General features: G+C 41.0%; 2 protein-coding genes across 10 annotated transcripts in view; one reads left to right on the top strand and one right to left on the bottom strand.

Annotated features, from left to right (window-relative positions):
• The first annotated feature begins 153 nt into the window (after window positions 1-153).
• Window positions 154-6,549, top strand: prr35 (proline rich 35). The gene is made up of 4 exons (XM_030077279.1): window positions 154-220; window positions 992-1,038; window positions 3,368-4,975; window positions 5,178-6,549. The coding sequence occupies exons 3-4, from the start codon at window positions 3,561-3,563 to the stop codon at window positions 6,007-6,009; spliced, it is 2,247 nt and encodes a 748-aa protein (XP_029933139.1). The 5' UTR covers window positions 154-220; window positions 992-1,038; window positions 3,368-3,560; the 3' UTR covers window positions 6,010-6,549.
• A 4,052-nt stretch (window positions 6,550-10,601) lies between these two features.
• Window positions 10,602-14,511, bottom strand: part of mprip (myosin phosphatase Rho interacting protein) — a 51,454-nt gene continuing 47,544 nt past the window's right edge. For 6 of the 9 annotated variants that reach the window (XM_030077269.1, XM_030077270.1, XM_030077273.1 and 3 more), the window contains 4 exons: window positions 14,366-14,452; window positions 14,107-14,269; window positions 13,704-13,789; window positions 10,602-12,369 (listed from right to left, as the gene is read on the bottom strand). In XM_030077269.1, coding sequence (XP_029933129.1) covers window positions 12,298-12,369; window positions 13,704-13,789; window positions 14,107-14,269; window positions 14,366-14,452 — 408 coding nt within the window. In that variant the 3' untranslated portion in view covers window positions 10,602-12,297. Of the gene's footprint in view, window positions 12,370-13,288; window positions 13,369-13,703; window positions 13,790-14,106; window positions 14,270-14,365; window positions 14,453-14,511 lie in introns of all 9 variants that reach the window. The other 3 variants (XM_030077271.1, XM_030077276.1, XM_030077278.1) reach the window with 1 other exon arrangement.

The following is a 14,511-nucleotide window of genomic DNA, read 5'->3' as shown; positions in this document are numbered from 1 at the left end:
ATATTGCATCCTGGCTGCAAGGTAGAGACCACATTTGACAATCCAGGGGAGGGAGGAGGGAGGGAGGGGGAGCTGCTGTATTGTAGTGCCTCCGGGCAATGCTCCTAGTCAATATATATCTCCCACACTCCTCCTGCGCTCCCATTTGAGCGGGACGCGCTGCCCTCTCGGTGCCGCTGCGCAGAGGAGTGACAGCCAGCCACACCGGGACACTCTCTAGGTATGGATTTATTTCCTTCTCTCAGCTACCTTATGGCATCCAATCCGATTAGCTGCTTAACTCAATGTGTGTTTGGAAATTAATCCAAGAGGCCTGCTGTAAATGCTCTACTTTCTGTTTGTATGGAGTTTTTTTTTTTAATTTATTTTTTTTATATATAGCAGACTGTCATTGCTTCAGTGTTTTGCAATAGAAATATAAGAAAAGAATGACATGTGAGATTAGATGCTTTTCTGTCAGATTAGATGCTGCTATTTTTTTTTTTTTTTTAATTGTATTCTGTCACTGCTGTGGAAGTGACATGAGAAAAAGAAAGGTGAAAGATGAAAGGTATTTTTTTCTTCAAATTTGCTATCATCAGCAGTTTTAGTTATAAAATCACAAAATTAACATAATGCAGTTTTACTCTCTTGATATTTTTACACCTGTAATAGTGTAATAGTCTATACATGATAATATGATCTGGATGGATGTATAATTTCCTTGAACCAGGAGTCCTTGCACCTTGTAATCTTTCATCATCATCAAATCTTTTGCTTCCCATTATTAATGTCACATTTTTTTTTTCAAACTTATACAGTTTTCTTTTTTTTCTTGTTTCCTTTTTAAAGATACAATTTATGGGCATTGTGTGCTGAAAATATGTTCAGAATGCTGTTGGATGAAATTGGTTATTGTTTCTATGACTCTATTGACCCTATATTGACAAAAAATGAAAATGAAAATGAAAATGATAATAACTGTTAAATCCTCTTTTATCTTCTCTTTCAGGACGTTTCTTTCTCAGAGGGAGAGTCAACATCGATCCACCATCTTAGGTAATGACCGTAACTCTGAATATACTAATACTAATACTAATAGCTATATTAACAATATAATAATAATAATAGATTTAATCTTTTAAACAATATCATTTACAGCCTGTGGCCTGGTTGTGCTTGGATTGGACAATCCTGTGCATTTGCCTGTCTCATATGAAGTAAATCAATAGCTCATTTTGCCTCGTTTGGACAGAGGCCCCACTTCTGTATCCCAGTCCCATAGGCTGTCATTGGTGCGGTTGTTATTGCATGTAACTTGTCAAAGCTTTTAGTGTGGTGAACCTCCTTAATTGAAACAATAGATGTTTGAGTGTTCAGGCTTGTTTGACCATCAGCCCTAAAAGCTTAAAACAAGACCGCAGGGTTTGGATATGGGACAGCGGGGGGCTAGAGTGCACAGTAAATAGGGAGGGGAGCAGATAACAGTGTCCAGAAGAGGGAAAAAATATACTGTAAAAATTATTTTTTATTGATTGGCTCCTAGTAGCAGCTGTTAGGCTCCATTATGAGCTCAAAACCCGGGTCAGAGCCCCAGGGCAGACAAGTGGGCCAATCAAATGGTCAGACACTAACGGGCCAGTTTTGAAGGGCCAATCGGGAGAGCAGTTGGCAAGAGCCTGCCATCCTGTGTTAGAGTCATCGCGTCTCCCATCATCATCCTTCATGCTGTGTGTAATATGGCTGCTGTTGTCCTCTGCCTCTGACTAGATCTGGACACCTCACCTGTGTCAGCAGTTTGCAAAGATTTGGCATGAAGAGTATTTTTTTCTTCTCAAATACATACAACAATGACAAGTCAGTGTAAGACAGAAAAAAATGGGCTGGTAAAGTTTATTTTACCTCGGCATGGACCCTGAACATCACACAGAATTTCATCCTTGAATGACCTGGGGTAAAAGACAAAATAAAAGCCTCAAAGCCGAATCTTTCAAATTGAGAAGCAGGCCCGCTCGCTTCTTCTTTCACCGCAGGGTTTGCCCAACGGCTTGGCTCAAAGAAGGGAAAGATCACAAAGTTTTTTTGATTTAATTGAAGAAGAAAAAAATCATTTAATTGTTGAGTATTTTAATGTATTTGAAAGTACAAGGAGAGAGGGATACAAATTAAACCAATGCAATGCAGTTCCTGTTACTTATCAAAAAATTCCACAGAGAGAGAACGCGGGACAGAGACAGACAATTTTTGGACAGTCAACATTCACTAAATCCTTAGATAAATACTACATAAGTGTCAAAACTCTGAACTACAAATGTACAAGCAATGCCTTTACATACATTTCATAGAGGGAAGAAAGAGAATGTAGAATTGTTTTAAAGATAAATATTACAACAACTGCCTTAAAAGATCATTAAATTATAATTAACCACAAAATTTACTGATGTTGAGAGGTTGCTGGACTTTCTTACTAAGCTGAAGGCACCAAATAATTTTTGGATTAAGGTGCCAGTCACAACATCAAATCATTTTAATTCTGTGGGCAGACACTGATAAATCTTGCTCAACGCTTGAAATTCTCATAATCGCATATTTAACTGTTCATAGCACATGCTAAGATTACCTACTGACAGATTTTGAACTTTTAAACTTATGTCTGAACTCTAAATGCAGAAGTGGTAAGTGGAGGCAGAGTGCAGGAGAGCAGTTGAACTTGGGCACTGCGCCCTGACCCAGATCCCATCCCTGGCACTAATGATGCCCTATAGGCATGACGCCAGGCTCTCATTAGGAATCAGGGCTCATAACCCCATTCCCTCTGCGTTCCATGCCCGCCCTGTGCAACCCTCACCCAGGCCGCACTGTGCCTGTAGCCGACCTCCAAGGGTCCAGCCCTGAACCCAAGTAGGCCCGTGAGTGAGGCCCCCTGCACAGGTGCAGAGCCCCCTGGGACGGCCTGTTTGCCCCCCAGCCCTGTGCCCTGCTAGCGCCTGGTACTGCACTGGAACTAATGAGTAGTGGCAGGTACAGTGAGAACAGAGCAGTGTGGGCCTCCCCGCAGTTAGGTTAGTGGCAACACTCAGCTTAGGCAGACAACACATGATGCACTCAAATAATACACATATGTGCATGATGATACATAACACCCTTCAGTGCACATACAACCTCATCTCAGATAGTAATATGTTAATTTTTAACATACACACTGTAACATGACTGGATTTCTGCAAGCTATCTCCTTTCCTCAGTGTCATTGAAAAAGTAAAGAAGTTAACTGATGAATTGTTAAGATGAAACAGCTATATTCTTAATCTGAGGGTTTGATGGTGAACTGTTTTTAAGAATATCAACTTTACATATCATTCTAAAAAATGTCTTTTGTATTCCACAGGCCCTGCTCCAGAGAGAGTGCGCTTTTTCCTGTTTTCATCTACATTCAAGCCTGAGGAAACATTCACCACAAATGAAATGCGCCCTGGCAGAAAAGATAAATATTCTAAAAAAAAATCTTTCTTGAATTTTCATTAACCTAATATAGTCTCATAATCTTCATAAATACCAAGACTGAGCGGTTTATCTCAATCATGTCCAAGGACGACACATGTAAAGTGACGTCTGTCTGCAAACACAAGGAGCGCAAGCCCAAGAAGCCTCACTACATCCCACGGCCATGGGGCAAACCATACAACTACAAATGCTTCCAGTGCCCCTTTACCTGCATGGAGAAGTCCCACCTATACAACCACATGAAGTACAGTCTCTGTAAGAACTCCCTGTCCTTGCTCATAGAGTCAGACTGGCCCTATAAGAAAGGCAACATCCTGCACCCGGACCAGCTGCGACCCCTTCAGCAGGTGCACGGCCTCCACACAAGTGGGAAAGATGAGCCAGAGCAGGTAACAGGGACTGAGGAGAGACCTAAGCAGCGAAGGACAGTGGAGGAGGAAGGTGAGGACAGGGAGAGCCAGGGGCCAGAAGATGAAGAAGAGGGATTACGAGTGGAAGGAGCAGAAGTGGCTGGGCTGACAAAAGAGAGCTCCAATAGCAACAGCAACAGGGGAGACACTGTAGAAGGCGTCACCAAGAAAACCAAACGGCAAGAATCAGAACTTCTGATGGCTGATATGTTCTCCCTTGAAGATCAGCTTTTGCGGGCACGCTCGGTGGAGGTGGAGGCCCAGCTGAAGCACTATAAGCTGTCCAAGACCTGTCTAACAGCTCCGGGTCTGCTGTCAGAGCAGTGGCGGCTGTTAGCTACCAGCCAGACAAAGGCAAAGGCAGAAGGTACCCAGCCCCGAGTGGGAAGTTCGATCCCTTGCTATCCTCCTCCACCCAACCTGGTGGACTACCAGGATCCGACTGGACTCAACCTATCAGTCCTTGGTGTGGGCTACCCCCTAAATCCCAGTATCTTCTCCTACATGAACTCAGCTATTCCAACTGCTGCCACCAACCTCACTGCTCAAACCCATGCACAGCTAGCCCAGCTCCCTTTCCTCGCCTCAGCCGCTCAGCTCATGCACCCTGCCTCCAGCACACACCCTCACACAGACCGAGCGCTCCTCCCTCCTCGTCTCTACTACCCCTTCCTGTGTGAGCATACCTTTGGGCCGGCATCCGGTCAGAGCGATGCCAGCAAAGGGCTCAAAACCTCTACAAACAGTCTGGAGGGTAATCCCTTGCCCAGCTACCAGCCCAAAGTCAATCTGTGGAAAGTGCCTGCTTTGCGGCCAGGCAACACCGCAGTCTCCTCCGCTGGCTGGGTTTCTCCTCAGAGAGAGTCCCCTGACCCAGGCTATAGGCTGGGGGATAAACTGCAGGCAACAGCTAAGGATGGTAAAGCAGGATGGGGCCTCAAGAGGACAGGGGCCCCGCTGGGGAACCATGAGGCCCCTGTGGAGAAGAAGCCGGCCATGGGCTTCACATGGGACCTCCTGAAGAACATCCAAAATGCCTCCAGTCTAACTATGTCAGCAGACAAACTTCTCCTCCATAGCAGGTAAGGATCTCCATATACTCCTCTTCTTCTGTGTGTCTCCTCTTATTCTTTTTGTTACTAGGCTTATAGCAGCAGCACTGATAGTAGTATTATCATTGTGGTCATCATAGAATTATATATTATTTGCATTACACATGGGGTTCTTCTTGCTAGTCTTAAAAATTGTAGTTATGTACCTGAAAACTCTTTTCCTTGTCTTAAGTTTACAGGGTACTCAGCCTCACACCCGGCCTGGTGAATCATGGTACACTGATCCCCTCACCAGTCCCAATACTGAATCAGCCCCGCTTCCTACATGCGGGGGACACAACAGCCAGGACGCTACCACTGCCCGAGCAATTGGTGAGGGAGCTTCAGAGTCAGTGGCTGCCCTCCTCAACGATCTCTCTAAGGCCCTACAGGAGTACCAGGAGGCTGAGCGCAAAATCTCCCACCTGGAGAAAGAGGACCTTCCTGCCCAGCGCCACCTCTGGGAGCACCTGAACAAGATCCGCAGCGAGCTGTCCCACATCCACCTGGCACTGGAGCGGACGTCCCGCCAGACGGAAGGACCCTTAGACCTGTCGGTGAAGAAAGACCCGACGGATGCACTCGCCCACGGTGAGCAGGGCACGAGGGAAGAAGGCAGCCTTAAAGAAAACACGACAGAGACGGAGGAGGAAGACGAGGAGGCAGAGGAGGAGAGGTATGAGGAGGAGGATGAGAGTGAGAGGAAGGCCATGAAGGCTTCGCTGGAGAGTCGCAAGCAGTCATTGGACATGCTGATCAAGATGAGTCAGGCGGGAGTGTCGGTGGTAAACACAGAAGTTCTCTCACCCGCTGGCCTGGGTTTGAGGCCCAGTCCGGCCGAGGCCTTATGGCCAAGCAGAACTACTAAGTGTGAGGCTGACTCCAGCGTCCTGCTGTGCCCAGACGGCCGACCCGTAGTCTTCACTGACATCCCCCCGTCTGCCAAAACCCCAAAGAGGCCGCCGTCCATACAGCGACTAGAAGCTCAGTGTCCTCCTAGCCCATTAACAGCCACAGACAATTAAAACATGATTTATCTGACTCTGTAAACGCCCGTAGCCGGAATATAACAGATTCTATACAGCTATTCAGATTTTACGGCTACATGCATTTGTATTTTTCATTGGCATGCCCTTTGACTTTCACTCTCATCTCCCATTTCCATTCACACCAGCCTCAAACATTTAGCACCTTATAAGACAAACAGAGAATGAAGGACAAAATACGGCAAACGAGAAGTGATACTAATGCACTAAAGACTGGACATTGATTGTCAGTATTTGATTCCTTTCAAGGTAATAGTAAAATGTAACTTAAAAAATGAAAAAAGTAAATAGGCCAGCAGTTAACGAAGCAAAAGGGGACACAATAATTTTCAGTGCCCTTCTAGTCCATTAGAGTAATATTAAGAGACAATCCTTTGAGCAGATTTGTAAATAATGTACATTTTTTGATCAATGTAAGTAAAATGTTTTAAAGGTTAAATGTTATGTTTTATATGAATGATGTCATGTTGGACTGTATCATTGCATTTGATGGAAATAAAATTGTATTATACACACTGTAATTCTTTGAATAAACAAAGAGAAACAAGAAAAAATAATATATCTTATTCTTCTTCATGAAATTGTGGCAGTAAAAATGAACATGGAAGGAAAACAGCACCCACATATCAAAGGAATAAGAAAACAAGAAAAGAATATTAATCCTGAAAGATTTGAATGCGATTGCAATACAAAAAACAAAAAACCAAAAAAAACAAAACAAAAAAACAATTAACATGATATCGAACTTGGCTTCATCAGTGCATAATCATTTCCTTTTGGAAAGACCACAAGGCTAAGAGCTATCATCACTGATCACTGGTCTGCTAAACAGAGTCAGGGGCTTCCAGGTGGACAAATAAAAAATATACATGGTGGCAACACCTCTGGGACCATCCTCTATCTGTCCTGACACAGAGGTGACTGTGCAAAAGGTGAAGCAGCTCCCTGAGCTAAAACGCCATCACTGGGTCACCTGTGCCTGGCTCCCAGGTCCAGGGGCCACCCTGTAAAGGTCAGGGCCCCGGGGGCAGAGCTCCGCGTAGGCTGAGCAGAGAAGCACCTGTCCGCCCCTGGGACGGGCACACAGCACCGGGCTGTCCTGCTTCCTCCTGCCCCCTCACCAGCCTCACACTCGAGACGCAGCCGCAAAAGGTCAACTGCCATGACCAGAGGAACCACAAAGACTGTTCATCCCGAAGAGGTCAAAACACCTGTCTGCACTCTTTTATATCCATATTTGATACAAGCTGAACATCTTAATTGACTCAGAGATATTCAAGTCACATTTCTTTCAGTCATTTTAAAGTATGTTTGAATTTAAGATTTTAACTGTGAAAAAAAAAAAAAAATTCCTCAGCACACTCAGATCTACGCAAGATCTGACCTCCATCGAGGCAGTAAGTTGTTAGAAACAATTTAAGATATAGAATTTAATAGAATTTAAAATATTACTCATAGTAATGAGGAAATGTTGGAAGCATCAAATGTGATTGAATTTTTCCTGCATTTTTAAAAATGTGAAACAATATATATATATATATATATGTATATAATTTTTTTAGACCTAGTTGCTGTAAGTGTAACATAGCCTGCCAACAGTGCGGAGTCCTCAGTGCTTTACTGAGACAAATCACACCTGCAGACTGTCTCAAATGTCTCAATTTAAATGATTTCCTTTAGGTTACCACTTCGGACACTGTCCCTGTGTTTGCTTTCAGGTTCTCTGACCACCCTGATGTCTTTGATATGAAAAATGATAAATTCTCCTACAAACACAGCACAATCTCTATACTGTAATGTCATTGATCCTAACCAATAGCTCCCTCATGTGGGCAAAAAATTTAAAACCAGACTCATACAGCATTTATAAGACATTTATCATTACTGCTGAGAACGCTTGAGCTTTCTATATTTTTACTGTATCTGTCTCTGTTTTAATCTGTGCTTTCTTTCTTTCTTTCTTTCTTTCTTTCTTTCTTTCTTTCTTTCTTTCTTTCTGTTAGAGTCAGATGCCACAGTTATGCAGGTAACTTGTCAGAGGGTTAGTTGAACCCCTGGCCATTTGGCTTTAAGAGGAGGGAATATTTAAGGGCATCACCAGGATGAGTGACTGAATAATCCCTCACAAACTGTTGCTATATGCAGATGATCTGCTGTTTTACGACTCCAACTCAGTTTCATCCCTCCCAGTTGCCAAAGACATTTTAATTCAGTTGGGCATATACTTTAAATACTATAAAATGCTAAAAAAAAAACAAAAAAACTTTCACCCGCTTGTTGATATATGTAAACTTGATATAACTCGCTGGTGCTCTCTCCCTTTGTCCCTAAGAGGCCATGTTAACCTTGTAAAGATGGTGATTCTCCCCAAATTACTATACCTGTTCCAACACATTCCTATTTTTAAGAGAATGTCTTTTTTCCCATCAGCTAGATCAGATGGTGTTAACATTTCTATGGGCTAAGAAAACCGTCATGCTTTCAGCAAGCCAGAAAGCCAGGTGGTCTGGCGCTGCCCAACTTCAATATTACTGGTTGTGCAACATTGACAAGTTATGTTATTGGATCGATAGTAGAGCCAACGCATGTTGTTCATGGCCCCAAATGGAACTGCTGTCATTAAAGCGCTCCCTCCATTCTACCATTACTGCACAACTTCTCCTCAAAATTAACATTTCCCAAAACCCAGCTGTATCCAATGCAGTTAACATCTGCATACAGTTTGGTAAACATTTTGGACCAGACAAACCCTCTAATTTAGCCTCAGTTTTTAAAATTTCATTCCTACCTTCCCACCACCTTCTGACCCCACTTTTTTTATTTGGCATGAAAAGGGCTTCTTTAATATCAAAGATTTCTGTAAGGAAGGAATCTCCACAGATTTCGCAGAGCTCTCAACTAGGCTTGACCTGCTCAAATCCCACTTTTTTGTTTCCTTCAAATTTGACATTTCATTTTATCTAAATACCTTAATTTCCCTAAACATCCCCCTGGGCCCTGATTGAGTCTCCTCTCGCTTTGGATCCTGTCCAGAAACGCTGCATCTCCATAATCTATAACTCCATTGACTGCCTTAACTCTGATCCAACAACCCATCTGAAGCAGATTTGGGAGCAGGAAATTGGGGTGCCAATACCTGATAACCAGTGGGACCATGTCCTTGATCTAGTCCACTCTTCTATGTGTGCTAGGCATGGTTTATTGCCCTGTAAGGTTCTTTTCAGAGTACATTATACAAATGCAAAAACTGACCCAGATTTGCAATAGGTGCAAACAGTCACCCACCAATCATACTCACATATTCTGGTCCTGTCCACTGTTTTCAGATTTCTGGTGGCAAATATTCAACACATTTGGGACAGTTCTTGAACCTAAACCCTGAACCTCTCATAGCCCTATTTGACAAAACATACTGATAAAGTGGCATGTTCTGGCCTTTACAACTCTATTAGTGAGACGTGTCATTTTAGTTAAGTGGAGGTACACTCTTCCCCCTCATGCAATAGTTGGCTCAAGGAAATCCTAAACCACATCAAACTTGAATGTTAGAGTTTCACGTACTCCAATAAATCCTTTGACAAGACCTGGAGGACCTTTACTGAGTATCTGAATAAGGATACCATCTATCTGGATGACAACTATATAAGATTATTTTCCTCTCACTTAATACTTGCTTTTCCATAGCTAGTGGAGGGGTTGGAGGGGTTAATGGGTATGTGAGGGTTGGGTAGGAGTCGACAGAACTGAGGGTTGGTTAGTGTTTTTGTTAGTGTTTATGTCTTGTCTGTCAAATCATAGACCAGTTCATTCACACATCTTTGCTAGGTCACTGTTTATTGTCCACAATACCGATGTAAAATCAATAAGATTTAAGAAAGAAAGAATAACAAAAAATAGGCTGTTCATATGATGATTCATAGAAGGAAATTAGTGCTGGCAGAGACTATATTTGGATTGTATGATTGTGAATTTGTCATGTTCGTACTGAAAACTGAAAAAAAAAAAAAAAAAAAAAAAAAAAAAATCAGCAGTTAGGCATGACATATTCAATTCTGAGTAATTCCAATAGTGTCCATGGGCACTAATTTCATTCCAGGTAACAATATACAGAGAAACTCAAAATGTCACTTGGGTCCAGCTGATGCAGCACAACAGCACTTTCACTTCCCTGTTGAAATATATTCTTAGAGCTTCACTACTTTGGCTCTTCTTGCTCTCAAGTGCTAATCCTAACTGCAATCAGGGCCCCTAGTTCTTGGTCTCAACCTGCCTGAGGAAACATGCCTAGCAAAACTATAAAGCACATGTGTTCTTTCAAAACAACTGAAAAATATTTCTTATAAACTTGTAGTGAACTGATTGTTTGCCTTTATCCTTATGATTTACTAACATCGTTTTGCTTTTAGGAACTGTATTAATGGAGTCAGCAATGCAAGACTGGTCTTTGTTCTAGCTGTTGATTTGTTTAAGCTGCTCCTTTATTTTCTTGTACTTTGCAAATGTTGAGAAAAATGCTTTTACTATGTATACCCATATATATATATATATATATATATATATATATATATATTTTTTTTTTTTTAAATCAACTGAGAACAAAGTTTTATGTCTCCATCTACTGGTCATGCCTGTTAGTGCCAGTATTAAAGAGTTAGATTATGTGTGATATGAATCTTAGAAGTGATCTGAATGTGTAAAATAAAATTTCAACGTTTAGTTCAGAAATACTATTTGGTCATCCATGCTGATGTCTGCTGATAATAAAATGTCATGTTATTATGCAAGTTCTTTCATAATTAACCACGTTCCAATGCAGCGTGGGGGGTGGGGAGGTTCAATCATTTCAAGACATCTGAGTTTCCTTACACAGTAATTATCTAGTTAGATACAAAATTATGTCAAGATTCCGAAACACTTCATTTATTTGACGTTATACATTCAAATGAAAATAAAAAATATTCATATATATATTTCATATAGAGCTAGTAAGCAAGGTACAAGTACAAGGTACAAAACACAGAGGTTTTCCGTGTGGCATATATATATATACAAGGCGTGATTTGAATACTATACAGTGTGTATCCATAGCTGCACAGGTTTCATTGATGTGTATATTCTTCACTCAGTTGAGGCACAAAGACTATTTAAAAGACAAAGACATTTCAGTGAGAGGTCAGGGATTGGGCCAAGTGCTTCAAGACTGCCATTTACAGTAAAACATTTCAATCTCAACATCTAAACAGTAGGACTTGCAAAGCAAAGCTTATTAATGTCAAGAGTTCCACACTAAAGCAAAAAGCGGAAAATGAGGCAAAGTGATCATATCAGCAATTCAAATTACCATATAGTCATGCAAAGTCCTAAATAGTGTCATGTTTTTTGAGATGAAATTATCACACTAAACTCAAAGCTGAGCAAACTCAAATTCATGTTGTAAGAGATAAAAAAAACTTCATCATCACTAACAAGTCACTGTTGTTTACCATATTTGACAAAGGTCATCATGTTTGGTTACACTGCAATAATAGTTGAAGTCACTACACCAATCTGAGACAAATAAAAGAAACATCTTCCTCAAGTAGTCAAGTGGTAAGTGCAACCCCCCGTACACCCCTTCACACAAACACTCATAATATTCACTCATATCACTCATACATCAGCAAGCTAGGCATCACATTTTTCACTATCAATCAAACCATAGATATAGTACAGCAGATGCCCCAACATTCAATGGCAAACCATAATCTTCCACTTTTCCAGTAGTTATGTACAACACAACTGGTGCAACACAGAACACATAAAAATTATTAGATATAGAAATAACCAAAACAATAAAATACAGCAGATATTTACTTAATTCATATTGGGAAATATATATTATTCATACTGTGTATTGCTGTCTGTTTCGGCATTTTGGTGGATCAATAAAAAAATAAAATGCTGTCACTTTTCCCTCTCAAAGGTAACACAGCTTAAGCTTGACACTTCTTCAGCTTGGACAGATTCCATAGCAAGGTTTTTACTAAAGAAAACTTACACAGGATTGATTCAGTTATGTAAACAAAAAGAGCTTTTTTTCCCAGAATAAAAATAAAACAAAAAGTGGCAACGTTTCATTACAGATGGGGAAGCAGCCAGTCCAGGTTTAGAAATGATACTGAAAGATTGTGTCCATTAACGTACGAGTCCTCTCCTATAGTTGCACGGCCTTAATCTGGCCAAAAACCAAGGCTAGTTACGAGACAGGAAACTTCAGAACCCCAGTATTCATATCTTTCGGGAATCCTTTGCCTCAAATAGCTTCATGCGCTCCTGTACAGAGAGTCCCTCTTTAAGGCTCTGTAAGAGAGAGAAAAGAAAGGTAACCAATACTTACATGAAAACGGCTTGTAGGCAGAAGACAACTTTAAAAATACCAGCAAATTTCAATTACTGTGTTTAAATGCGATGTATTTGCCAAACCTGGACAATTTTCAGCTCTGTAGGACCTTAATAATCACAGGTCTCAACTTAAGATTTGTAAAACATTTGTAAAAAGTGGTAGTGTTTGAACACACTCATGCAAATTAGCCACACAGACAAACAAACTGCACAAACAACATGATGCACATATTTTTGGAGAAGAGATATCTTCCCACGCAATGAAGACACAAAGACTGACAGACCGACTAAAGACAACAGGTCACACAAATGGTTACTTCACATCAACATAACAGAAGTTAAAACATCTTAGATGTTTCCCACAAAACAAAACAAAACAAAAAAGACAGCGATCATTTAAGTATATCATGCATGGTCTGAGACAGTTCATCAATAAACCGGTTGGATAAAATTGATATTCCCCAACTTATCACTGCACAGCAAAACTGCAACAAACTGTCTAGTGCTCAATAGCGTGTCCTCTGCAAAATCGCGGAGGCATGCTACTAGAACTAGGGGTGACTGCTCAAGTCAACATATACTGCAAAAATACATACTTTTGTTCACCTGTTGCACAGATTTTAAAGTGCACAGTTTTTCCGACAGCAATGATCCAAAAGTGGGATTTCACAAGGTAGTCTATGTTTTTTGGGCGATGCCTGATACAAACTCCTGTAAAACCTGCTAGAGACCATAACTGTGATGTTTTTCTTACATGTTGACACTACAACCAACTCTTGGGAGTGTGGGGTGGGGCCAAAAAAGGAAGGGGTGGGGCAGAGGGGAGGTCATGCGAGGTGGGGTAGGGCATGCTCACTCTAGGTCATGCTATACCTACAGCACATCTTGGGGCAGGGGGAGGGAAATCACCCCACAATGGGAGTGTCAGCTATCCCATGAGACCTGTTCAGTGACAGACTGATGGACAAAAAGATATATGTATGACAAACTTACAACATCAACAACAAAACTTACAGTTACAGCGTCACTTCTTTACCACTTACAAAAACAAATATACATGGAGAAACAAGTGCCCTGAAGTGGCGAGCACACTCCTAGGTGGTGCCAGACAAAATGGCAAAACATTTAACAAGTCCGCACACTGAAAGCTTGAAACATCACCTCACTTTGTGCCAACAAACTGTAACGGGAGAGTATGTAGATTTTACTTGATTCATATCTTTTAGATTTGAGAGACAATGCCAGTATTTAGGAAAGAAAACCAAGGAGCATCTAGTCAACTACTTTCTCACCTTTGACCTTACACCTCTGGTTTGCTTGGCATTTGCTGATCGCTCTTTTTTCATGAAGTCTGGATTACTCTTTGACTTCATGATATCTACAAAATAAATAAATGAAGAAAGAAAGAAACAAAGAAAGAAACAAAGAAAGAAGGAAAAAGAAGAGAAAGAAAAACAGAAAATGAACATACTAATGGAATTATTTTATCATTTGGGCTACGTGAGATTAAAAAAGTAGCAGAATGAAATCAGAATATATAAAAAAAACTATACTCAATAATGCAAAAAAAAAAAAAAAAAAAAATGACATAAGATATTGATGTTCAAAGTATTAACCCCATTTCATTTTTCACTGTATTTTCACTACAAAAATGCAATTGGGCTTTCCAAAAAAGTTTAATAGTTGTCTATTAACCATATCCAGGTGTGACTGCTCCATCCACAGTCCTCTCGCCAAGAGCTTCTGTGGCAACGAGCAGTTTCTCCTTCAGCTTGCTGATGTCGCAGTCAGCCTTTGCTTTCACAATGCTCAGCTCTGTGTAGATGTCCTTATACTTGTCTGTGGCATATTTCTTGTCCTGAGAAATCAGTGAAACTCCTAGTAAGCTTTTGGCATTTTGACGAGAACATGAGAATTTGCATTCAAAGAATTTGACCAAAATGACTTCCCATACCCTTAATGCAGACTGCAGTTCATCTTTCAAAGAGTGGATTTCTTGTTTAAGATATTGTATCTCTGATTCCTTAATCCGTAGTAATACCTAAAAAAAGGAGAAGGATAACTCAGATTATAGAGCAAAACCTTGTTGTCTATGGGGAT

This window comes from Myripristis murdjan, chromosome 19 (assembly GCF_902150065.1).
Source record: "Myripristis murdjan chromosome 19, fMyrMur1.1, whole genome shotgun sequence".
Classification (NCBI taxonomy): Eukaryota; Metazoa; Chordata; class Actinopteri; order Holocentriformes; family Holocentridae; genus Myripristis; species Myripristis murdjan.
The sequence above is the reverse complement of the archived record's forward strand: the minus strand, read 5'-3'. Positions and strand labels throughout refer to the sequence as shown.